At 49.0% G+C, this 24,051-nt stretch overlaps 1 protein-coding gene across 11 annotated transcripts in view; it reads right to left on the bottom strand.

The window, feature by feature from the left end:
- Window positions 1-24,051, bottom strand: part of CNOT1 (CCR4-NOT transcription complex subunit 1) — a 1,684,613-nt gene that overhangs the window by 685,186 nt on the left and 975,376 nt on the right. For all 11 annotated transcript variants that reach the window (XM_086945302.1, XM_086945307.1, XM_086945301.1 and 8 more), the window contains one exon: window positions 1,849-2,145. In XM_086945302.1, the coding sequence (XP_086801428.1) occupies window positions 1,849-2,145 (297 nt within the window). The remainder of the gene's footprint in view (window positions 1-1,848; window positions 2,146-24,051) is intronic.

The raw sequence follows: 24,051 nt of genomic DNA, 5'->3' as shown, positions 1-24,051 counted from the left end.
TGAGGTCGGTTTATAGAAACTAAAATCTCCAAACGGCGTCGAGATCGGCGCTGATAGGCGTCGTCCCGACGTCGGAACAGATTGAAAGGAGGCATCGGAGACGGCGCCGCCCGAGGACGACGCCGGAGGGGACACCACACGGACAGACGCCGGGGGGGTCGTAAGGTCCACCAGCGACGATCCATCGCCCGAGGAAGGTCCAGCGGCGCCGGGCCCAAAGGCGCCGACGACGCCGGGGCCGCTGCACCGGCGGTGTCGGGATCGTGGGGCCCTGCGGCGCCGGGCCCGAAGGCGTCGGGGCCGAAGCACCCGACGGCGTCGGGGTCGAAGCCCCCGACCCACTAAGGCCCCCAGACGGGTTCGCTGGGCCCGAAGGCACCGCGGAACCCGTCGGAGGAGAAAGGGACATCATGGCCATGAGGAAACGCTCAATCTCCTCCGGCGTCGCGTTCAGCCCAGGGACCAGGGGGTATGGGGCCGAACACGGCGCCCGCGACTCCCGAGGAGTTGCGTGGGCGGTGTCACCCGAACGCCCGGCCGCATCGCGCGAGCGTCGGGGGAGTCAGAAGAGCGATGTCTCTTCGACTTCTTATGCTTCTTACCTGACGACTTGGACCCGGAGGAGTGGTGCCGACTCCCGGAGCTTAGACGGCTCCGTCCCCACGACCTGTCCCTCGACCTCCTGTGGGACCGGGACCTCACACGGCGCGGGGCCGACTGCCGGAGTTCGAGTCGCCTGCGGGACCGCTCCCGCCTGGCCTTCCTCGAAAGGGCCCGACAGTCTGGGCAGGCCTCGTCGTCATGGTCGACGCCCAAACAAGTCAGGCACAGGCGGTGGGGATCCGTGACCGACATGGTACGGTCGCACTCGTCGCAATGCTTGAATCCGGGCATCCCTACAGAAACCGTCTGAGTCGTACAGACTTCGAATTGGATCAAAAGATCACCAAAAGTTAGTCAAAAAATGACAAGGGAACTGCTCTTTCCAGATCTGCGCTGGCTGGCGCGGAAAAAAGAAGAACCGACGTCAGCACGCGGAGGCGGCGTCTAAGTACTCCGACGACGTCATCACGGCGCCCACGACGGACGCGGAGCCGCAGACTACGCCTACCGACGCGCAAGGGCACTGCTACGCAAAACGTTCCGGATCCAGTCTGACGCCTGGGGATATTCGAAGGTAAGGAATCTATCACAAACGTGTCTCTTTCAGATATAGTACGATATAATCTATAACAAGGCACAAGACATTAAGTGCATATACCACAACCTGGAAACAATGCTGATCACTTGCATGTCTTCCTTAATGCTAGGGCAATTACATTCAGTTTGAAACTTTCATATGTGGCTGAACAAGGTTACTACAGTGGCACAATTATCACATGGGTCAGACAAAACACTTTAATCTCAAATGTAACCGATTTCAGAACAAAACAAGCACTGTGGAGGCTAGTCAGCCTCAGGACCGTACTGAAGGAATAAGCACCCTGGCCTGTGCTCAAGGAATGCAAAACAAAATATGCTTCTTGTATAAGAAAAGCTACATTGGCATTGTACCGACTAGAAGGGCTGCAAAGTGAGGTGCATAATTCTCTTACTTGGCACAGGTAAACAACTAAAAACTGAACCAAAACATTATGCAGGACCATTTTGTCCCATTTGAAAGTCATGAGCCAGGCTAATAAGTCAGATAAAAGCATTAGGAAAGCATTCTTAAAGTAAAGAAATGAAAATACCCACTAAATTGATAACAGTAAAAAAAACTGTAGGAAAGAGAAAAGAGTGGTTAAAACTCATCATTACATCGAATTGCTCTTGGGTGGGCAAATGCTAAAATCTACAGCCACTTACCCGCAGAGCAGTGGCAAAGCTGTTCTTCAGGTTGGTGGCTATGCTGATGAGCAGAGGCTCTCGACAAGTAATCATAGCCATGCCAGCAGTCAGATTTCGCATCATGTGATGGGCAGCAACCCGCATGCGTGACTCCTCTGAATCCAGTGCAAAGTCCTTTCGGACAATCTGCTCACAGGTGGTCATGGCAATTTTGATGGATCTGTCGACAACTGGATGGACAAGCTCCTGCACAGCACGTTCAATCGCCTGACGAACACATTGCTTCAACTGTGGGTGGGTTTGAAACAAGGGAATCTGTACCGGCAATAAAATGTATTCAAGTAAAGACAAGATACTATCACATTTTGTAAATTGAAGAATCACACTAGCTATACTTAAAACCAGAGCCAAAGTTAACCATACCCATTATTTTCTACCACAAGCAGAAGTCATGCTTAAACGTAGTAAATAACTAACTCTGGCCCACAAAGGCGATCCCAGTCATCAAGAGAAAAATGAAACATCTAATGTAAACATCAAGATTGTATTTTCTCTATACCTTTCCAGTGTGCGAAGTGAAAGTTGGGTATAGGGTGCATCACTACAAAAGAAAAAGAGACGGAGGAGCAGTGCATATGACGGCTAGGGAGGGGAAGGTGTATATTTCCTAATAAATGCACTATTACTACAACATGCATTGGATGGTGGAGGAAGCTGTAGCAAGATCAAGGACTGGTCAAAGTTGTTGGTTGTATGTAGGTGTAGGAAGCGAGCTAGGAATATACTATATGAAAGTAAGGTATAGTGTACACAGAGACCAGTGGACCTCAAAAGGTATAGCAGAGGCTTAAGTAGATATTAATTTACTCTTCTGGGGTACTGCGATTAAGCAGTCAGGCGTATCAGAGGGTAGTGTTAAGAGAAATTATGTCACACACTCAGACTGAATACAGACCAATTGTTCGTATAAAAAGTAGTTATTTTGTTCTTTTATTTCCAGAAAGAAGATTTACTTAGCAGCAGGTCAGTTCAACTCTTCATACAATGCTACTTTTCAAGAGACAGTGAACACTGGTTCGGTAAGAACATTTAGATTACTTTTGCAGTTGAGAAGAGGACTGGTAAACTTCAAAAACACTTGAAAGCACTCAGATTACTTTCGGATTACTTTTCTAGATTGGCATGAAACACACGCCTAGCTTAGTTTAAGCAACACATGAAATTGAAAAACAGGTTATTACTGGTGAAGGAACTAAGTTACTTTTTGTTGCAGTACAAGACAGTTCAACACAACATTTTCAGAGAAAAATCAACATTCAGTCCTAAGGAGAAAAGCAAAGTGTTAGGTTTACAGGCAGGTAAGTAACCTGTTTTGGGATTGGAGTTGTGGGGGGCAGAACCAAGGTGCAAGTTGGCAGAGTGCCAATGTTAGCCAATGGGACATCTCAGTTGGGGGCTGCTCACAGGCAGACCACTCGGTCTCAGGAGTCAAACTCCTGGGGTTAAGGTAAGGGCAAAGGGGTCCCAGGGTAGCCCAAAGCCCACACCATCAGCGGGACCAGGGAGCCGGTTGCAGGGTGTTCAGGAGGTGTCAGGAGACCAAAGCCTTCCTATTGAGGAAATTGGTCGCAGAAAAGGACCGCAGGCTGGAGCCACAAGACTAGATGAAGGGAATCAACAACTGGAAGATTAAGTTTAAGAGTTTCTGGACACCAGAACACCGCTGGACAGGCACTTCAGGCCTCAGCAACTGCGGATGCAGGGGTGTCTTTTCGTGCTGGGTTCTTCTCAAGTTTTGGTCATGGTCGGGTGGGGGGAACCTTCAGGATGAGGCTGAAGGCGTCAAGGAGAAGGACGGTGGAGGTCGTCCAATGTTATAACAGAAGTCAGAATTGCCGGGGGGAACTCGCTGGGGTGTTGGGCCATGGGCGTCCGGTGCAGAGTGGTGAGGACTCACAAATCTGGCTTGGGTTGATTTTGAACAAATCTGGGGACGACGGGTTCTTGGAAGCAGCAGGACACATCAGGTTCAGCCTGCAGGGGCTTCAGAGCAGCAGACCGGATGGTAGGGCTAGGGCAAAGCAGTTGTCATTGTCTTCTGCAGAACGGTTCTTTGGTCCTTCTTGTCATGTCAAATATGAAGGGGCAAGTTTCAGGGGAGCCCCTACATAGGTGTGCAAGTTGAGAACCAATGTCTCTGTTTCATTGTGTATGTAAGCCACCCTCGGGGGGAGGGGGGCTCTTGCTAACTGGAGAGGTCCACCTATAAGATGGGGTTGGCAGTGGTGGGAACTCATTTCCTGGATAGAATTTCCTGCCAGTTCCCAGGCCCAAAATGGGTCCGAAGGGGTGGAGCCAGTTTCCGATAGCAGCAAAAGGCTGGAGGCAGCTAACAAAGCTGGCAGGCCTTTAAAGATACCTCTTCGAGGACCCTACCCATCCTGGGGGAGGAGGCATGACATCTCTACCCAGTATGTGCTTCATTTCCAGACCCAGAGAAAGCAGGCCCAATACCAAGGGGTGCAGAAACCAGTCTGGTGGTTGAAGATGGCTGGGAGCCAGCCAGCTAGGAACGACACCAGGGTTGGTCGTTTTTCAGGGGGCATCTCTAAAATGTTCTCTGAGCACATTTACATTAAATCGCACACTGGTCTCAGTGTGGGTTTAATGTGCCAGGAAATTTGATACCAAACTTCCCAGATGTCAGCAAAGCAGTCATGGAGCTGTGGAGTTTGTATTGACAAAACTCCAAGCTGATGCAATTAAAATGGCGAAATCAAGAAAAAAGGAGGGAGATCCCCTATGTACCAATATGGGACAGGGTGAAATAATCTAAAACACAAGAGAGTCCCTAATTGTTGGAAAATATCCTCGGGCAAGGCCCCTTATGTCATAAAGGACCCACCCTGACCTAAGAAACACAAGTATAAGTCTAACGTAGTCCTTGATTTCAGTCAGACCACGGCAAATAAACCAACAACAACCAAATGCAAGTTAGAAACTCAGGGTCTAAGAAATGAAGTTAACAGTATAAGATTTAAATTAAAATTAGAAATATAAGTCTTGTGGCATCCAAAAGAATTCCTTAAATTTATATATCTTAAAATCAATAATTTTATTAAAATTCATGACATTACAGTACATCACATTGCATATTACATAATCATACAAAACATTATCATAAAAACCAAAGAGTCGACGCGGCGTTTCGGTGTCTTGACGAGTTAGTCACACCTTCTTCAGGACGGTTTTTAAAATCACTTGCATATCAAGTGAGACAGATATTGATTAATCGTCTTTGTTTGGCCTCTATTTCTTAATCCATTAGAGGTATATTTAACCATATCATAAAATATTTCCACCTTTGTCCAGATGTCTATATGCTGGAAAGGTTTGCTGCACCAGGGATGACCACCGTTTGGATAGATTGGTTTTGTACACTTCAACTTTCGTATTGAAGTTTAGAGTCACCTCATGGGGTCTGGAGGGGCTATGGATCCTGCCTCCTACTTCCGACTTTATACGTCTGCTTTATTCTTCCTTTCTGTTCAATTTCTCTTCATGACGTCCAGCGGCCTCCCTGTCATCTACCTCCTGGTGCAGCATCCGGCATCCAGACCCCATGAGGTGACTCTAAACTTCAATACGAAAGTTGAAGTGTACAAAACCAATCTATCCAAACGGTGGTCATGCCTGGTGCAGCAAACCTTTCCAGCATATAGACATCTGGACAAATGTGGAAATATTTTATGATATGGTTAAATATACCTCTAATGGATTAAGAAATAGAGGCCAAACAAAGACGATTAATCAATATCTGTCTCACTTGATATGCAAGTGATTTTAAAAACCGTCCTGAAGAAGGTGTGACTAACTCGTCAAGACACCGAAACGCCGCGTCGACTCTTTGGTTTTTATGATAATGTTTTGTATGATTATGTAATATGCAATGTGATGTACTGTAATGTCATGAATTTTAATAAAATTATTGATTTTAAGATATATAAATTTAAGGAATTTTTTTGGATGCCACAAGACTTATATTTCTAATTTTAATTTAAATCTTATACTGTTAACTTCATTTCTTAGACCCTGAGTTTCTAACTTGCATTTGGTTGTTGTTGGTTTATTTGCCGTGGTCTGACTGAAATCAAGGACTACGTTAGACTTATACTTGTGTTTCTTAGGTCAGGGTGGGTCCTTTATGACATAAGGGGCCTTGCCCGAGGATATTTTCCAGCAATTAAAATGGCTCCACTGCCATTACTATGCCTGTGGTTGGCACAAACACTGTAGGGGGATATTGTTCTAGCAGCTATGCCCTTACCTGATGGAGGAAGCTTGCTCTGTATATACTATACCAACTATAAAAAGGTATACTTATGTTTTATTTAAAAAAAACTAAGCAGAGTAGGCCTGAGGGAACCAAACCGCTATCCTTTCTCTTAATTGGAAGGGGAAACCGCCATTCGGCGTATAGTCCCAGCAAAGACAGCAGGCCCAGATGGCATCCCTGGGGATCTCCTTCGGGCAGACCCCGTAAAATGGGCGAAATTCTTCACCATCTTAGTTAATGCCATCGATAACTGCTCTCAGATTCCGGATTCCTGGAAAGGAGCAGAGGTCGTCCCTATTCACAAAAAGGGTGCCAGGGACGACCCTGTTAATTATCGCCCAATAAGCCTGATTGATTCAGTACAAAAGGTTGTTGGGAGGGTGGTGTTGGAGAGGATCTTGGAATGGGCAGATGAAAATAGGATCCTCTCCGACTACCAAGCAGGTTTTAGGGCTGGCACCGGGACAATTGAGCAGGTGTTGAGGTTACTCCTCCTCTATTGGAAGGTGGTCCAGATAGGCAAGGGCAGTCTTTATCTCGCATTTATTGACCTAAAGACTGCCTTTGACCTGGTCCCCCGGGGGCGCCTGTGGCAGGTGTTAGCTGAGCAGGGGGCCCCTAAGAACATCTTAAACATGTTGGTGCACCTCCATGAAGGCAATTATGCCCAAGTGAGATGGGGCTCTCAAGGACAGAAGACCGCCAGAATATTGGTGAACAGGGGTGTCCGCTAGGGCTGTGTTTTAGCTCCCACCCTATTTTCTTTGTATGTGAATGGGGTGGTTGAACATCTACAGCGAATACCATCCGACGCACCAGCCTGGTGGACGAAAAAAATCCCACCCTCCTGTTCGCCGATGACGCCCTCCTCATTTCAACAACTCCGAGGGGCCTGCACAGTCTGTTGAACAGCTTCCAGTCATTTTGCACCAACAGAGGGCTGGGCATTAATTCTGAGAAAACAAAGTATATGGTGCTGAATCCCCCCAAAAATTTTAGGACCCCACCAGCACTAAAATCTGTCCCGTTAGAAAGGGTCACCACGTTTGATTATCTGGGTATTCGCATCTCTGACTCCATGCTCTGGAGTTCTCACATCCAAAAAATGCTCCTGAATCATAAAAGGGTAACGGGGGCAATACTTAAAGAGCACCGCACTTCAACAAGTAGACCTATCGCTCCCGCTATCGACATCTATAAGGCCAGAGGAGTGAGCTCGGCCCTTCATGGTGCCGAACTCTGGGGCTTTTCAAATTCAGAGCATTGTGAGATCAGAAAATAAATTTTTACAAGAGCTCATGATGCTTCCCCAGAGGACCCCCACCAGGCCTTTTTACTGCAAGATCTAGGGTGCCACTCATTCAGAGATCTAGCAAGACTTCGCCCCCTCCAGTTGTGGGCCCGCTTGTGGCAAACGCCAGAACGGACAAAGTATGCAGTGGGGCTAAGTGAAATAATGAACATGGATGGGTGGCATAAAATCAAATGGCTAAAGGACCTAAAAACATTACTGCATGTCCTTGACCTTAAAGAGGCATGGGCAAATAGAACCGCTCCACCAAAGGCAGAACTCAAGAAGGCTTACTGGTCCTGGGTTAGTAATAAGGGTTTCCTTGATCCCAAATTAGGCAGGCTGTCGGAGGAGTTCATGCAACACAAGCATTTTACTCGCTATGAACCATACCTAGATGTCATACAAAAACCGTACAACAGAGCTCTGTTTTTTAAATTCAGGGTTGGTTCACTCCTCACTCGCAAACTGACTGCGCAATGGAAGGATCCCTACCAGATACCAGCCTTCTGTCCGACCTGTGAGGCTAATCTAGAGTCAATAGCGCATGTCCTGTTAGTTTGTCCAGCCTACAAAGCGCCAAGGGAATGTTGGCTTAAACCACTCTGCAGGGAGTTGGGTACTCTTAGCCACCTTGTGGCACTGCGCATTTTAAGATCTGGTGCACAAGCCCTCTATGAGTGTGGTTTGGCTAAATTCCTGAGATGGGCTTAGAAGGAGTAGTTTCTGTCCTGTAACTCCAGTTCTGTAGTAGGGGTATCTCTCTTATAGTCATAATCTAGTGAATAGTCCCGCCCATGTGCGTGGACCCCGGAGCAATCAAAAATAATCTCTTACGGTGTCGAAAAATGAAGAACTGCACAGACACTTAAGAGAGAATTAAAGACAGATAATGCAGCCTATGTAACCAGGCTACACTGTCCAGTACTTCAACTAGAAATTCCACCAAAAATCCACAAACAGCAAAGTCTGTCCAGATTTCCCTTGCTTTAGCAGTAAAAATCCTTTGGAATGATAGAGAGGAAGACATGGACCGACAAGTCCCATAGGCTGCCATTATGTGGCTCAGAACAGGATACTGTGCCTTTAGGAGAACTTTCCAGAACTTCACAGTATCCCAGAATGCACTGCAGGTCCCTTTTACTTTCAGTTCTTTTTGAAGGCGTAACACGCCAGACCTGTAGCATTCCTTACATGAATATCTCTCTCCACCGGAGAGGAGGGCGGGCGCTTATGACTATAACAGAGATACCCCTACTACAGAACTAAAGTTACAGTACAGAATCTACTCCTTCTGTAGTAGGGGATCTCTGTGTATAGTCATAATCTAGTGAATAGAATGGCAAGCCCATCCCCACACCAAAGCGGCGGTGGAGAACGAAAATTACCACCACTATTGTGCGAACAGATTTCGCAGCAAAGCCTGCGCAACCTGAGCGTCTGCCCTGGCATCAGTGTCCAGGCAGTAATGCTTAGCAAAGGTATGGACCGACTTCCAAGTGGCCGCCTTCCAGATTTCTGCAATTGGAACATTACGGAGCAAAGCCGTCGTGGCAGCTTTGCCCCTGGTGGAATGAGCCTTCGGTTTACCCCCTAAGGTCTTATTAGCCTTTTGGTAACACAGTTGTATGCAGGACACAATCCACCTAGAGATGGACTGTTTAGAGGTAGCAAGACACATCCTGACTGATCCTTAATTGATAAACAATTGGTCTGACCTACGAATATCCTTGGTCCTATCCAGATAAAATTTCAAAACCCTTCTAACATCCAGGGAATGCAGCGACCTTTCCGCTGGAGAGTAATGATTCTGAAAAAACGTAGGTAAAGTTATGGCCTGTTAACATGAAAATCAGATATAACCTTTATAAGAAATTTAGGGCGAGCAGGCAGAACAACCTTAGCAGCATGAAATACAGTATAAGGTTCTTGGCAACACAACGCCTGAATTTGACTCACCCTGCGGGCCGATGTAATGGCCACGAGGAACGCCGCCTTCCAGGACAGGTGCTGCAATGAAGCCTTATGAATAGGTTCAAAAGGCTCCTTCATCAATCTGGACAGCACCACATTCAATTCCCATGAAAGCGAAGGAAGCCTGACAGGAGGGAACACTTTCTTCAAGCCTTCCAAAAAATCTTTGATCACAGGGATCTTAACGAAGGAAGTCTGTGAAGGGCATTTCCTGTAAGCAGTCAGCGCAGCAAGATGAACCTTAATGGAATGGACATTCAGGCCAGACTGCATCAGATGCAGAAGATACGGAAGGAAGACATCTTCCTTAAACGACGTCGGGTCATAATTCTTGGACTTGCAACAGATGCAAAACCTCTTCCACTTGTAAGCATAGGAAGTCCGAGTGGAAGGTCGCTTAGCCTCCTTCAGTATGTCCATGCAATCTTCAGGTAGATTCAAATGGCCATATTGCACTCTCTCAGGAGCCATGCCGCCAAACTCAAAGACGAGAGGTTGGGGTGCAACATCTGCCCCCGAACTTCGTGAGAAGGTCCGGCCTGCAAGGCAGCCGTATGTGAGGAAGGAGAGACCGGTGAAGCAGGTCCGTGAACCACCTCTGCCTGGGCCATTCCGGGGCAATCAGGATCATCGCGCCCTGGACTGGGACAGCTTGATGAGCACCGCCGGAATCAGGGGAATGGGTGGAAAAGCGTACAGAAAGCTGTTCGACCAGTTGATCCATAGCGCATTCCCCAGCTTCCCCTGCTGGTAGTACCTGGAGGCTAAGTCTCGGCATTTGCTGTTTTCAGCGGTGGCGAACAGATCTACGTCTGGAGTCACCCACCTTGCGAAGACTTCTCCTAGTACTTCGTTGTTTATGACCCATTCGTGGTTTTCCCGAATCAGTCTGCTCAGTGCGTCCGCCTGAACATTCTGCACACCTGGTAGATGGGTAGCCGTTATCGTCAGTCCTCTGGCCAGAAGCCATCGCCAGATCGCCTTCGCCTCCTGCGACAGAGTGCGAGATCTCGAGCCCCCCTGCTTGTTGAGGTAATACATCGTGGTCGTACTGTCCGTCTGTACAAGCAGAGAGTTGGTCTGGAAGGACGGATGAAAGGCCTTCAGTGCCAAGTGAACAGCTCTGAGTTCCAGGAAATTGATGGGATACGTGGACTCCGTCTGGGGGCCTCGTTCCTTGAATCTGTAAGTCTCCGGAGTGCGCCCCCCAACCGAGGAGAGAAGCATCCGTCACAATAGTCTGAGTGGGGATGTCCTTGTGGAAGGGAACCCCTCTGAGGAGATTCTCCGCTGAACCCCACCACTTCAGAGACTGAAGAGCATGCAGAGACAGTCTTATCTTGTCGTCCCAAGACCCTTTCCACTGATCCCACTGATCCTCCAAGCACTCCTGCAACGGTCTCATGTGCAGTCGTGCGTGTCGCGTTAGGAAGATACAAGAGGCCATCGATCCCAGTAGAGAAGACACCGTCCTCACTGTTGTAGATGGAGTGGTGATAAGAGCCTGAGCCTAAGGAGTGATAATAGTCGCTCCTCTGAAGGAGACATGCTTGCTGACAGCGTATTGATGGAGGCTCCCAAGTACTGAATGCACTGGACCGGAGTCGTGACAGACTTGGACATGTTGATGTGCAACCCCAGCTTGTTCAAGAGAACGCACGTCTACTAGAAGTGTGCTTGAGCTTCCGAGAAGGAGGAGGCCTTGATCAACCAATCGTCCAGGTACGGGTAGACAAACACCTTGTTCTTCTTTAGGTGTGCTGCTACCACTGCCATGCACTTCGAGAATGCTCTGGGCGCAGACTTCAGTCCGAATGGCAGTACTGTGTACTGATAATGATTGGCGCTGATTTGGAATCGCAGGAACTTCCTGTGTTTGTGCAATGGGCACATGGAAGTACGCATCTTGTAGGTCAATAGCACATAGCCAGTCTCCCTGTTGCAACTGAGGATAAATCTGATGCAACGCAAGATGTGAAACTTCTCTCTGCAAATCCACTTGTTTGCCTGTCGCAAATCCAGAATGGGCCTGAACTCGTTCTTGTCCTTCTTGAGAACCAGGAAGAACCGGGAGTACAGACCTCTTCCTCTTTGAGACAGAGGTACGTCTTCTATCGCCCTTTTCCTTAACAGGATATCAGCCTCCGCCTGGAGCTCGCGCAGCTGAAACTGCGAGCTGACGGGAGGAATTGATGGAGGCGGGCTGGTGAACCGAAGAATGTATCCATTGCAAACAATATTCAGCACCCACTTGTCCTGAGTAATTTTTCTCCACTCTGCCAGAAAAAATTGAACGCTTCCCCCCACCGGAGCGGGTAACGGATGTAGGGGAAGTAACCGCTCAGGGTCGAGACCCAGCCGGGCCTTTGTTCGCTGTAGAGGACTGCTGGCCCCGTCTACCCTTCTGGCGCTTCTGGAAGGGTCTCCGGAACTGCTGCTGTTGTTGCTAATGCTGTCCTGAAGTCTGTCCTCGCCCTCTGCCCTGTGCACCAAACAGTCTCTGGAACGGGCGGTAGGCCTGCTTTTCTTTGGGCTTCTCCAAGCCCACAGCCGTCAGGGTCTCGGCATCCGCTTTCATGCGGGCCATCTCATCATCCGCATGCTTGCCGAACAGCGTTTCCCCCCGAGAAGGGCAGATTGGCCACCCGCTGCTGGGCCTCCGGCTTGAGTGATGTGAGCCTGAGCCAAGCATGGCGCCGCTGGTTGATCCCATGACAGTACCCATGGGCCGCCAAAAGAGACCTCCACAGCCGCGCTGATGACCTGGTTCGAAACCAGCATCCCTTCCTTGAGGATCTCCTGGAAGTCCTCCCTCTTATCTCGTGGCAGGAGTTCCGTGAACTGCTGAAGAGATTCCCACAGGGCACGGTCATACTGCCCTAGCAGAGCCGCATTGCTAGAGGCCTTCATGGCCGTGGATGCCGTCCCACAAGCCTTCCTGGCAGCTGAGTCGATCCATCAGCTCTCCTTATCAGGCGGTACGGTTGAAGACTGGGAGGTAGAAAGTAGCTTCCTGACAGCCGTCACTATAACAGAGTCCGGAACCGGGTCTATACGTAGAAAAGCCGTGTCAGAATCCGGGGCCCTGTACTTCTTCAGAAGCCGGGAGGGAGCGGCCTTCGTCACTGCTGGCGTGAGGAACAGCTCCTCCGCTGGCTCTACCAACCCAGGTACTAGCGGTAGTAAAGGGCGAGGCAAATGCTTCTTGTGAAGCGTCTCAAATATCACGGACGTTGTGCGTGTTGGAGCCGTCACCGTGATTCCCAATTTCGCTGCCCCCTCAGGAGAACATCCTGGAACGTGCTGATGTCGTCCACTGGAGACACCCTTGTCCCTGGGGATTCCGACAAGGTCGTGAATAGGTCCTGGTGCTGGAGGAGTCCGTGCGGGACCGTGATCCGCGCCTCCTGTGGCACCGTCTTGACCTGGTGGAGGATCTATGCCGACTCCTTGATCTCCCCCTCCGTCCGGAGCGTGATCGTGACCTCCTTGGCTTCGGTCGATCCGCCGGTTCCACAGGGGCAGGAGACTTTGGTTTGGCTGGGGACCTCGGCTGAGGGGTCCCGTTGGGAGGAGTCGGATATAGGGGCAGTGAGACCGACCTCGGAGGGATCGGAGGCGGCTTGTCTGCTGGCAGCTGAGGTTGAGGTAAAGGTTGAGCACGCAGTGGAAGTGGTGGGAGCGGAGGAGGAGTAGGGGCCCGCGGAGGGAGCCCCCTCGGTAATGGAGGCGGGGGAGTAACCGGACTCTGCGGCGGGGTATACACCATGGAGTACACCGAACCCGGTGATCCGCTGTCCTTTCCAGCCTGGGACGTTGGCGAACCTCCCATAGGTATCTGGCGCCTGCTAGACTGACTCCTGGCGCCAGACTTCTTCCTCGTCTACTCGGCGTCGAAGAACGGCGACCGACGGCGAGCGTCTGTCCCTCAACGGCGAGCGTCTTTCCCTCGATGTCAACCGTCTCTCCCTCGACGGCGAATGCCTTCGCCTCGACTGCAACCTCCTTCGCCTCGACGGCGATCTCCGCCTAGACTGCGATCTTCTCTTCGACGCCAAGGATCCCCTTGACGACGAGGACCTTCTCCTTTTCCCCGACTGCGAACGGCGGTGTCACCTCGACGGCGAGCGCCGACGCCGGGCCTCTCGACGTCGATCACTCGACGAAGACTTAGACTCCGACATGGACGAAATCGGCACAGGAGATCTCGACGGCGGTCTGTTCAGTTCCCTAGACGTCGAACGTAGACATTGCTTCGACCCAGAGCCCTGGGGAGACGGGGAACAGACTGCAGTCATCCCTCTCGACGCCGTAGTCGGTGCAATCGACCCAGACGGAGAATGGGGACGCTTGCTGGTCTTCTGCCCCTGGGGAGCCCCCCAGAGGCCTCAGCATGGGCAGAGGAAGCCCCTCCAGACCCACCTTGCGCCCTCAGCCTTCTTTCCTTAAGGCCCTGAAGCCTGATCTTCTTTCTATCCTTCAGGGTCCTGCCAGAAAAGATCGGACAAATGACACTCCTCTGGGACATGGGAAGAAGGAAGGTAGAGGATAAACCTCATGTGGATCCGGTTTGGCCTTCTTCCTGGAGCACTCTGGACATTTGTCAAATATTGCAGGCATATTGGCAATCAAAGAGTGCACCAAAGGATTAACAAGAAGAAAGGCACCAAAGTACTTTAGAAAAGCACTCAAAGACTTGAACAAAAGTGAAAAATCACCAATAAACCATTGAAAAGGGAGAGCTCAATGCTCCAGGGTCCTGCTTGCAGGAGCCGGAAAAAAGAACTGAAAGTAAAAGGGACCTGCAGTGCATTCTGGGATACTGTGAAGTTCTGGAAAGTTCTCTTAAAGGCACAGTATCCTGTTCTGAGCCACATAATGGCAGCCTATGGGGCTTGTCTGTCCATGTCTTCCTCTCTATCATTCCAGAAGGTTTTTACTGCTAAAGCAAGGGAAATCTGGACAGACTTTGCTGTTTGTGGATTTTTGGTGGAATTTCTAGTTGAAGTACTGGACAGTGCAGCCTGGTTATATAGGCTGCATTATCTGTCTTGAATTCTCTCTTAAGTGTCTGTGCAGTTCAGCATTTTTCGACACCTTAAGAGATTATTTTTGATTGCTCCGGGGTCCACGCACATGGGCGGGACTATTCACTAGATTATGACTATACACAGAGATCCCCTACTACAGAATATTAGATCCAGAACCTTGAATGCCAATCCCTAAGTATTCTTCCTGCTATGTGTTCTCCGCACTTTGTGAATTGCACTTTCTCCCATTTTTATGCTGTAAATGTTATTTTTAACTATTTATTATAAGGTTTCTGAAGAATTTTGTTATTCAGTCGATTAGGGTACATTTACTATTTGTCAAAATGTATTGTGTTTTTAATATAGCTTTTTATTCTTGTTCTACAGCTTTTAAGATGTGAAGCTATTATGACTATGACAGTGCCAAGAAGATGTTGAGAGCCCTGTGATTGGCTACGTTGGTTACAGGTTTGGAAAAGATGCTGTAGGCTCGGTCAGGAAGGCTTCCTGAAGGTGACCACTGACTGAAGAGGTAAGTTGGGTTCTTGGGGGATGCCTGGACAATGTTGGTTGGACCACCAGAGCCTGTGGGGAATCAGTGCAGTGGTGTCTTAGCATTGGATCGTCTTACCATCCCGGTCACAGTTAAGGGGACCCTTCAGGTTGAGGCTGCAGGCATCGGCTTGAAGCACCAGGGAGGTAGGGATCACCATCTCCCAGGTCAGGATTGCTGGGGAGACCACCTCGTGGTGTTGGGCCCCTCGAACTCTGGCTGTGGGCATCTGATGCAGAGTGGTGCAAAATGATGGGCCTGCCTGGAACAGGATTCTGTGGTTGGGTCTTTGTTAAGCAAATCCGGTGCTCAAGGGTGATGTTTTAAGATGGAGGCAGGTCCTCCAGGTGCTGCTGGCTATGACAGAGTTTCTGCTGTAGTGAGGCCGGAGTCTGGACAGGCCGGTAGGGCTTGGGCCAAAGGACCTTGTGTCTTATTCCTGGGTATATACGGCTCTTTGGTCCTCCTTTCTTCCTTCAACCTGAGGAAGGAGTCACCAAAAACGAATATGCTACTTACCAGTATGCATCTGTTTTTGGCATGTAGGGCTGCGGACATTCATATCTGTGCATAGATCGCCGCCTAGTGTTGGGTCCGGATGATTGCACATTGTTGTCCTGGAAGAGTCTTCAAAGTATCACGAGATAGGTCGCTCCTCCCCTGGACTACAGTGCGCATGGGTATCCACTCCATCCTCAGATTGTTTTTAGCCATTGTGGCTGAGATGGAGTGTAATACAGTAAGTGATGACCATGCTAAGAGTAATTCTGAGTGCTGCAGCCGCTACATGCGCCGGGGAGGAGTGCGGGCGATATGAATGTCAGCAGCCCTACATGCCAAGAACAGATGCATACTGGTAAGTAGCATATTCGGTTCGAGGCATGTGGGCTGCTGAATTCATATCTGTGCATAGAATATATAGCAGTCCCTCTATTAGCGGCGGCCGCCCGTGCCAGCTGCAGCAGTTTGAAAAAGTGTTTTTAGAACAGCCTGCCCTACAGCTGCCTGCTGTTTGGAGTGCACATCTACGCAGTAGTGTTTTGTAAATGTGTGTGTGGTAGACCATGTGGCTGCTCTACATATGTCTTCTAAATGAATATTTCCAAGGAAAGCCATGGAGGCTCTCAACTGTCGCGTGGAGTGGGCTCTTGGGGGACCAGTTAATGTGCGCTTAGCCTTTTGATAGCAAATCTGTATGCACTTAACGATCCACCTGGCTATACCTGCTTTGGAAATGGGGTTGCCTTTGTGTTGTGGTGAAAAGGCAACAAACAGTTGTTTGGTTTTCCTAAAATCTTTTGTCCTATCTATGTAGTACATTAGAGCTCTTTTGACGTCTAGTGTGTGGAGTATTCTCTCTGCCACCGACTCAGGATTCTGGAAGAACACTGGCAGTTCTATAGTTTGATTCATATGGAACTGTGAAGCCACTTTAGCCAGAAACTTAGGGTTAGTGCCTAGTACCACCCTGTTGGAGTGAATCTGTATGAATGGCTCCTGGATAGTTAGTGCCTGAAGTTCACTAACTCGTTGTAGCGATGTGATTGCTATTAGGAAAGCCACTTTCCACGTCAAGAATTGTATCTCGCATGAGTGTAGAGGCTCGAAAGGTGGACCCATCAGTCTGGTGAGGACCACATTCAGGTTCCATACAGGCGCTGGTGGGTGTCGGGGAGGAATAACTTGTTTGAGTCCCTCCAGAAAAGCTTTGATGGCAGGCACTCTGAAAAGTGAGAGATGCTGCCTGTTTTGGAGGTAAGCTGCTATTGCGGACAAATGTATACGAATGGAAGCATAGGCCAGATTGCATTTGTATAGATGTAACAGATGATGTTGTGAGTAGATGCATCTAGCGGATTAATGTCGTTGTTGGCACAATAAATGACAAACCGCTTCCATTTTGCAGCATAACATGCTCTAGTGGTGGGCTTTCTTGCCTCCCTTATGATATCCATACAGTCAGGAGGCAGGTTGAGGTAGCCAAATTCTAAGACCTCAGGAGCCAGATCGCCAGGTTGAGCTGTTGCGGATCTGGATGCTGAACGTCGCCATGGCTCTGTGTCAAAAGCCTGGGCGTGAGGTGCAGCCTTTGATGTGGTACCACGGAGAGTTCTAGAAACGTGGTGTACCATGGTTGGCGTACCCATGTTGGAACAACCAGGATGAGAGTAGAGTGTTGCTTCAGCTTGCGTGCCAATAGCGGTATTAGTGGTGCTGGGGGGAAAAGCGTACGCAAATATGCCTGACCAGTTCATCCATATCGCATTTCCCTGCGACTGTCGGTGTGGGAACCTAGCGGCAAAGCTTTGGCATTTTGCGTTTTCCCTTGTGGTGAACAGGTCTATCTCTGGATGACCCCACTGCTGGAAGTACGGTTGGAGTACTGATGGATGTATCTCCCACTCGTGCATCTGGTGGCTGTGCCTGCTGAGCAGGTCGGCCATCTGATTGTCCTTGCCTGTGAGGTGTTCTGCCATGAGGAAGATGTTTCTCTGAATGGCCCACTTCAACATGCTCTGAGCCAGATGAGACCACTGTGGAGAGGGTGTACCTCCTTGCTTCTGTATGTAGTACATGGCCGTCATGTCCGTCCGGATCAACACAACCTTGTTGCACAAATGTACTTTGAATGCTTTCATTGCCATGAAGATAGCCATCAGTTCCAGAAGGTTGATGTGCATCTTCTTCTGCTGTGCTGTCCATAGTCCCTGCACTGTGTAGTGGAGTACATGAGCCCCCCATCCCTGGAGAGATGCGTCAGTCAGTATAATCTGTGGCACAGGCTCCTGGAATGGTCGGCCCCTGCAAAGGTTTTGTGGATTCCACCAATGCAGAGAGTCTTTCAATTGTCCTTGAGCCTGATTCCACTGACGTGCTAAGCACTCCTGAAGCGGACGCATGTGTAGTCTCGAGTGCGGGACTATGAAGATGCAGGAGGCCATCATGCCTATCAACTGCATGAACACTCGTGCTGGAAGCGAGTGTTGTGGTTTGAATTTCCGTATCAGCAATTGCATGCTGTTGATCCTCACTGAATTTGGCTGTGATTTGGCTGCCAGAGTGTCTATTGTCGCGCCCAGGCACTGCCGTACGTGGGCAGGCTGAAGGTGGGACTTTGGATAATTCAGTGAAAACCCCAGATCGTGAAGAAGGTGAATGGTGTGGGACATGTGGGCGGCACATTGCCGGGCCGACTTTGCCTGGATAAGCCAGTCGTCCAGATAAGGGTAGACGTGAACGTTCTGTCTCCGTAGGTGTGCAGCCACTGTCCCCAGGCACTTGATAAACACCCTGGGTGCTGTCGCCACTCCGAAAGGGAGGACCTTGAACTGATAATGCTGATCCTGAATGGTAAATTTGAGATATTTTCTGTGTGACGGGTGTAGCAGTATATGGAAATATGCATCCTTCAGATCTAGTGTTGCGAGGAAATCTCCCTGACTGAGTAACGGTAGAACCTGCTGTAATGTGAGCATGTGAAAGTGTTCTGATAGAATGTACTGGTTTAGGAGCCTGAGGTCCAGTATGGGTCTGAGGGACCCGTCCTTTTTTGGGATTAAGAAGTACAGCGAGTACACCCCTGTACCTTTTTGTTCCACAGGCACGAGCTCTATGGCTATTTTTTGCAGCATGCCGACTACCTCCTGCTGCAATAATTGTAAATGCTCTGCGGACATAGGACGGTGTCTTGGGGGTATGTTGGGTGGAGTGGATGTTAACTAGACAATAACCGTACTGGATAAGCTGCCTCACCCACCTGTCTGTAGTGATGGATTTCCAGACAGGCAGGAACTGTTGTAGTCTCCCCCCGACCGGTGTGGTATGGTCGGGGGGGGGGGGGGACAAGACGTCACTGTTTGTTAGTGGCGGAGGATCGGGAGCTGCTGTTTCCACGACCTCTGCCCTTGGTGCTGTTTCCACAATAGCCACCCCTATTGTGTTTGTTGTAGGTGGTCTGCCCGCCTCCTTTACTGTATTGTGTCTGCTGGGACAGCTGGCCTCTGGAAGCTCCTCTATTGTTGGAGCGACGAAAAGAACCACCCCTGAACTGCTGCGGCTGTAGAGCCCCCATAGACTTAGCAGTCTCTGTAGGAGAGTAGGGTCTGCAATCCTATGATCAGCCCAGATTTTTGCTTTTTGCTTCACTGGTTTACGACTTCCCTGGCTGTGGGCCTGCTAATCAGACCCACAGCCTGTTCTCTCTCTAAATTGACACGTGTACCTTAGGTGCATTTACCAATTGGTACTGGGCCACCTTATCAGTCCCTGTATCCAGGGCATAGGTGTACCCAGGGCCTACCAGGGGCTGCAGCATGTATTATGCCACCCCTGGCTGGCCATCTAAATCTAACAACTGGCTGCACGACAGCTGGGGCAAGGTGGTGTAAACACCCTTTGCTTTAGATATAGTATTCCTATATCTAACCCTAAAATGGACACATGTATTCCTATCAGTCACTCCTATGGTAGGCCTTATCAATCCTAAAAGCAGAGTGCTTGGAATCGTGTGAGATGGTGCTCTGGCATGAGCTGAGCCCGTTTGCAGCTTGCGGAACCAAGTCCTAATAGCTGTTCCATGATAACGCGTACCATATACTCTTAAGTGCATTATAATCCTCGCGGTTAAATGCTATCTCTGGTATTGCTTTATCAAAACATGTCGAGTAAGGTGTCATACGAATTGGAATACTAACCCCTCGCCAATTCTGGCGACGGGGTTAGCATTCCACCCTTCTAGAGGGACACGACATGTATGTAACTGTGAACCCCAGTTAAAGTTAACTCGAGCCTCAGCATCACAAAATGGATGCTGCCACCACAGACACAAGTCTGACCCCCTGCAGCTGGGAGTCCTTCCAGCGAGGGGAGCTTGGACAAAGGGGTTCCCGTCAGGGGTGGTGCTAGCACCATCCCAGACAGGGTTTTGTGTATCCTGGGTAGGCAGGGCTTTACAGGAAGGTGACTGCAAGTGGCACCCCGGTGCTCACTACGCATCTGCCGGCTAGAACCAGTTCCAGGGGCACACCAGCCCCTGTCCTGGGGAAAGTCCGGCATGGGAGAGGGGTGTAACCACCCCCCTTCCTGGTCCCACCCCTAGGGCAGGACCTAGTCGCGTACCCACCCCTTTCTTTAGGATAAAGGCAGGAGCGGGACCCTTCCAAATTAGATCATCTTTGAATCAAGAAACTACTTTCTACGAAAGGAACTCTCGACTTCTTAAGAGTTCACCCTTGTGGCTAAGGAGTAGTCACCCTGCATCCGCAGGCACCATCTAAGAACTCTGCGGTTTGCTGCACGTCCTTCCTCCGGAATCCGACTAACCAGCTCGACGAGACCCGGCTTCCCTGGCACCTCTGACCTCTACCTACCTCTACAGCTAAGCTGAGAACCGTAGGTGCGACGAGACCTCGAGGGACCGGCCATCATCAGAACTGCACGACTTCTATCCAGCACGACCGCCGAGGGATCCTCTGGTGAGTGCTTTGGGGTCCGAGAAGCCCCGACCTTGAGCAGCTCCAGCACCGAAGTCCAGCCCCCCCCCCAGCATCCACGAGATCTGCGTGGGGCCCTTCTACTTTTTGCTGCTCACCGCGTTGTCTGGCTACCAGCCCGCTGGCTTGTGGCCTGACCAACGACGACAACACTGCTGGTCTGGTTGCTCCAGACTGGCCCTTGCTCTCTTACAAAAGAGGAGCACCCCGGACCCTCCTGGTCCACTCCAGACGCCATTTTAGGTCCAACGCGTGGGCTTGAATTTGCCAAGACTTGTTGCCCCAATCCTGGGTCCAGCGACGTCGACAGCAGCAACCATCGTGGGACAGCTCGCACCTCCATCCTGGTCGCCGACAACGCCTCCTGGTCCGTGAGACTGCAGAGCCCAGCGTCGCCCACTCACCTGGTCGAGGTGACTACCATCCGGTGCCATCCTGGTGCCCATCTGATCACTGGTTAGTGATTCAGGACTTGGTCCCCTCTCCTTACAGGTGTCTTCCATCTTCGATTCAGGCTTGGATCCACCGAACAATCTTCACTGGTCGCCTGCCAGCAACTCCTTCTTTCAGGCTCCTGGTTCGTCAACGAGGATTCCCGACGTCTTTTCAGACCTATGCAGCCGCAGCCCCTGGGCTAGGTAACTTCGGCATTTCGGTGCCCCAGCATAGCCTCACTATCCAAGGGTCCAGATCCACTTTCGTTTTCAACCTACCTTATCGGGTTCGCCCGAGAACACTAACTTTGCTTTTACTAGCCTCCATAGACTTTGTCCCGCATTCCGCGTGAGAGTGGACACTCTGCACCCGAGTCCCCTAGGCCTCCTACTAGTAATCTGAAGGTTCAGTAACGTAGTCCTAGCGATTACAAAGCCTATTAGTTCAGTACTTACCTGCTAGTAATTTCGCATTCCACTTTCATAGTATATGGTTTTTCGTGCCCCTCGGGCATTTGTGTAAATTGTGCAACTTAAAGTATTTTCGTAAGAGTTTTGTTGTGTGCTAAGTACCCTGTCCTCATAAAGAGTACAGGGCTGTTGTGATCTAAATAAATACACTGTTTATTTTCATATCACTTGTGTGGTGTCCTTTCACTTGGTGTTCAAGGGGTATATGTGATGGTATAACAGCTGGCTTAACACGCCCTCTAGAGTTTAGCCCGAAGACTGCTCGTATCCATGCTACTAGGATAGCTGGTCTATAAGGTTGACTTACAACCAATCATCAATAAGGGTTGTTTGGACTGATACAAAGTGCTCACTAGAATAGTGAACATTATATATCAGGCCAACTTCTCACAGCTTTGAAAATACAGACCGGCAAGATGCGTCTTTGGTGCCTGTGAGAAAGTGGCTCTATATATACTGGACTAGAATGAAGTACAGTGTGTATAGAGTCCACCAAACCCAGAGGTATAACAGAGGCTAAAGTCAGAACTGACCTTACTCTTTAAAGTGGTAGCTTGGTCGAGCAGAAAGGCAGTACCAGAGGACAGTGTAAATCATTTGTTGTACACCTTCAGTCAGCAAAAGGTTTCACTCACTCAAGGACTGAACTCCAGGCCAATTGTTTCTATATCCACAGATATAGGTGTTTTATTTTTAGAACCAACAGTTATAAAAATATACTTTTCTTGTTATGAGTTCTCTCGTGTAATTACTTTGCAAAGGAGAAATAAAGTTTGTGCACACAATTAATACAATATTGACAGTAAGCAACACAATCCTAAAACACACTATAGCATTGAGCTCAATGGGTTTTCCACATACAAGTACAGTTGATTACTATATAGATTACTTTAGTAGTCCCAGGACTAGATCTTAGATTCAGTCCTGGGGTCTAAGCTGAAACCAGGTAAACAAAAACGTTTTAGTTACTGTAGTGAAATTTCATGAATATAAAGCTGTTTTAAAAGTTCACACTTACAAACTTTTCAAAGGAAATCTGACAATGCTATTCAATGGGGGAAAATTCAGGTTGCAGGTAAAGTATGATCGCGTTACTTTTATAACCCAGCACTAGTCTCCCAGGGCCAGCACTGGGGTCTTACCTCAAAACTGGTAGGTAATTGCGTTTCAGTATTTCGTGTGATTTTTAAAGAATATTTCAAGTTTTCAAAAGTAGACACCTAAAAGAAATATCATAGAAAAGCAGGCAATGGGTTCCTATGGAGAAACGAATATGCTACTTACCAGTATGCATCTGTCCTTGGCATGTAGGGCGGCTGACATTCATATCTGTGCATAGATCGCCGCCTAGTGTTTGGTCCGGATGATTGCACATTGTTGTCCTGGAAGAGTGTTCGAAGTATCACGAGATAGGTGGCTCCTCCCCTGGACTACAGTGCGCATGGGCACCCTCTCCATCCTCAGATTGTTTTTTGCCATTGTGGCAGAGATGGAGTGTAATACAGTGAGTGATGTTCATGCTACATAGTAATTCTGAATGCTACAGCTGCTACAGGCGCCAGGGGGAAGGGTGGGCAATATTAATTTCAGCAGCCCTACATGCCGAGAACAGATGCATACTGGTAAGTAGCATATTCAGTTCGAGGCATGTGGGCTGCTGAATTCATATCTGTGCATAGATTACATAAGCAGTCCCTCTTGTTAGCGGCGGCCGCCCGTGCCAGCTGCAGCAGTCTGAAAAAGAGTTGAGAACAGCTAGTCCTACAGCTGCCTGCTGTCTTGAATGCACATCTACGCAGTAGTGTTTCGTAAATGTATGTATAGTGGACCATGTGGCTGCTCTACATATCTCTTCTAAAGGAATATCCCCCAGGAAAGCCATGGATGCTCCTAACTTACATGTGGAGTGTGCTCTTGGAAGAATGGTTAGTGTGCGTTTAGCCTTTGCATAGCAAATCTGTATACACTTAACGATCCATCTGGCTATTCCCGCTTTGGAAATGGGGCTGCCTTTGTGCTGTGGAGAAAAGGCAACAAACAGTTGTTTTGTCTTCCTGAAATCCTTTGTTCTGTCTATATAGTACATAAGAGCCCTCTTGACATCTAATGTGTGTAGAGATCTCTCCGACATTTTCCGGATTAGGATAGAAAACTGGCAGTTCTATGGTTTGGTTCATGTGGAACTGCCAAATCACCTTAGGCATGAATGTAGGGTTGGTGCGTAGTTGATTGATTGATGCTTTATTTCGATATGCAGATATCATAAAAGCAGTACAAAAGATAAAAACAGCATGTCGAAAAAAAGTAAGACTGTACATTTAGTAAAAGGATAAAAACACATTAAGTCAGCATAAATTAAATAAAAAGGGAATTAAATTGATATGGACAGTCTTCTAGTTCTAATCAACCAAGCCCATTTTAAAAACATAGCAACAGCGCAAACAATGGGAGGGGCTGTGTTAGTTAAGAGAATCCGGAGTGCAACAGCGTGCTGACGAGTACCCAGTTCTCTGCAGATGGGACCGAGCCAACGTGATCTGGGGCGGCCATACTCCGGGCATTCAAAAAGAAAATGTGGCACCGTCTCTGGCTTGTCTTGACAGAAGGCACAGAAGCATGATGTAGGCTGAAATTTATTCC

This window comes from Lissotriton vulgaris, chromosome 12, assembly GCF_964263255.1.
Source record: "Lissotriton vulgaris chromosome 12, aLisVul1.2, whole genome shotgun sequence".
Taxonomy (NCBI): domain Eukaryota; kingdom Metazoa; phylum Chordata; class Amphibia; order Caudata; family Salamandridae; genus Lissotriton; species Lissotriton vulgaris.
The sequence above is the reverse complement of the archived record's forward strand: the minus strand, read 5'-3'. Positions and strand labels throughout refer to the sequence as shown.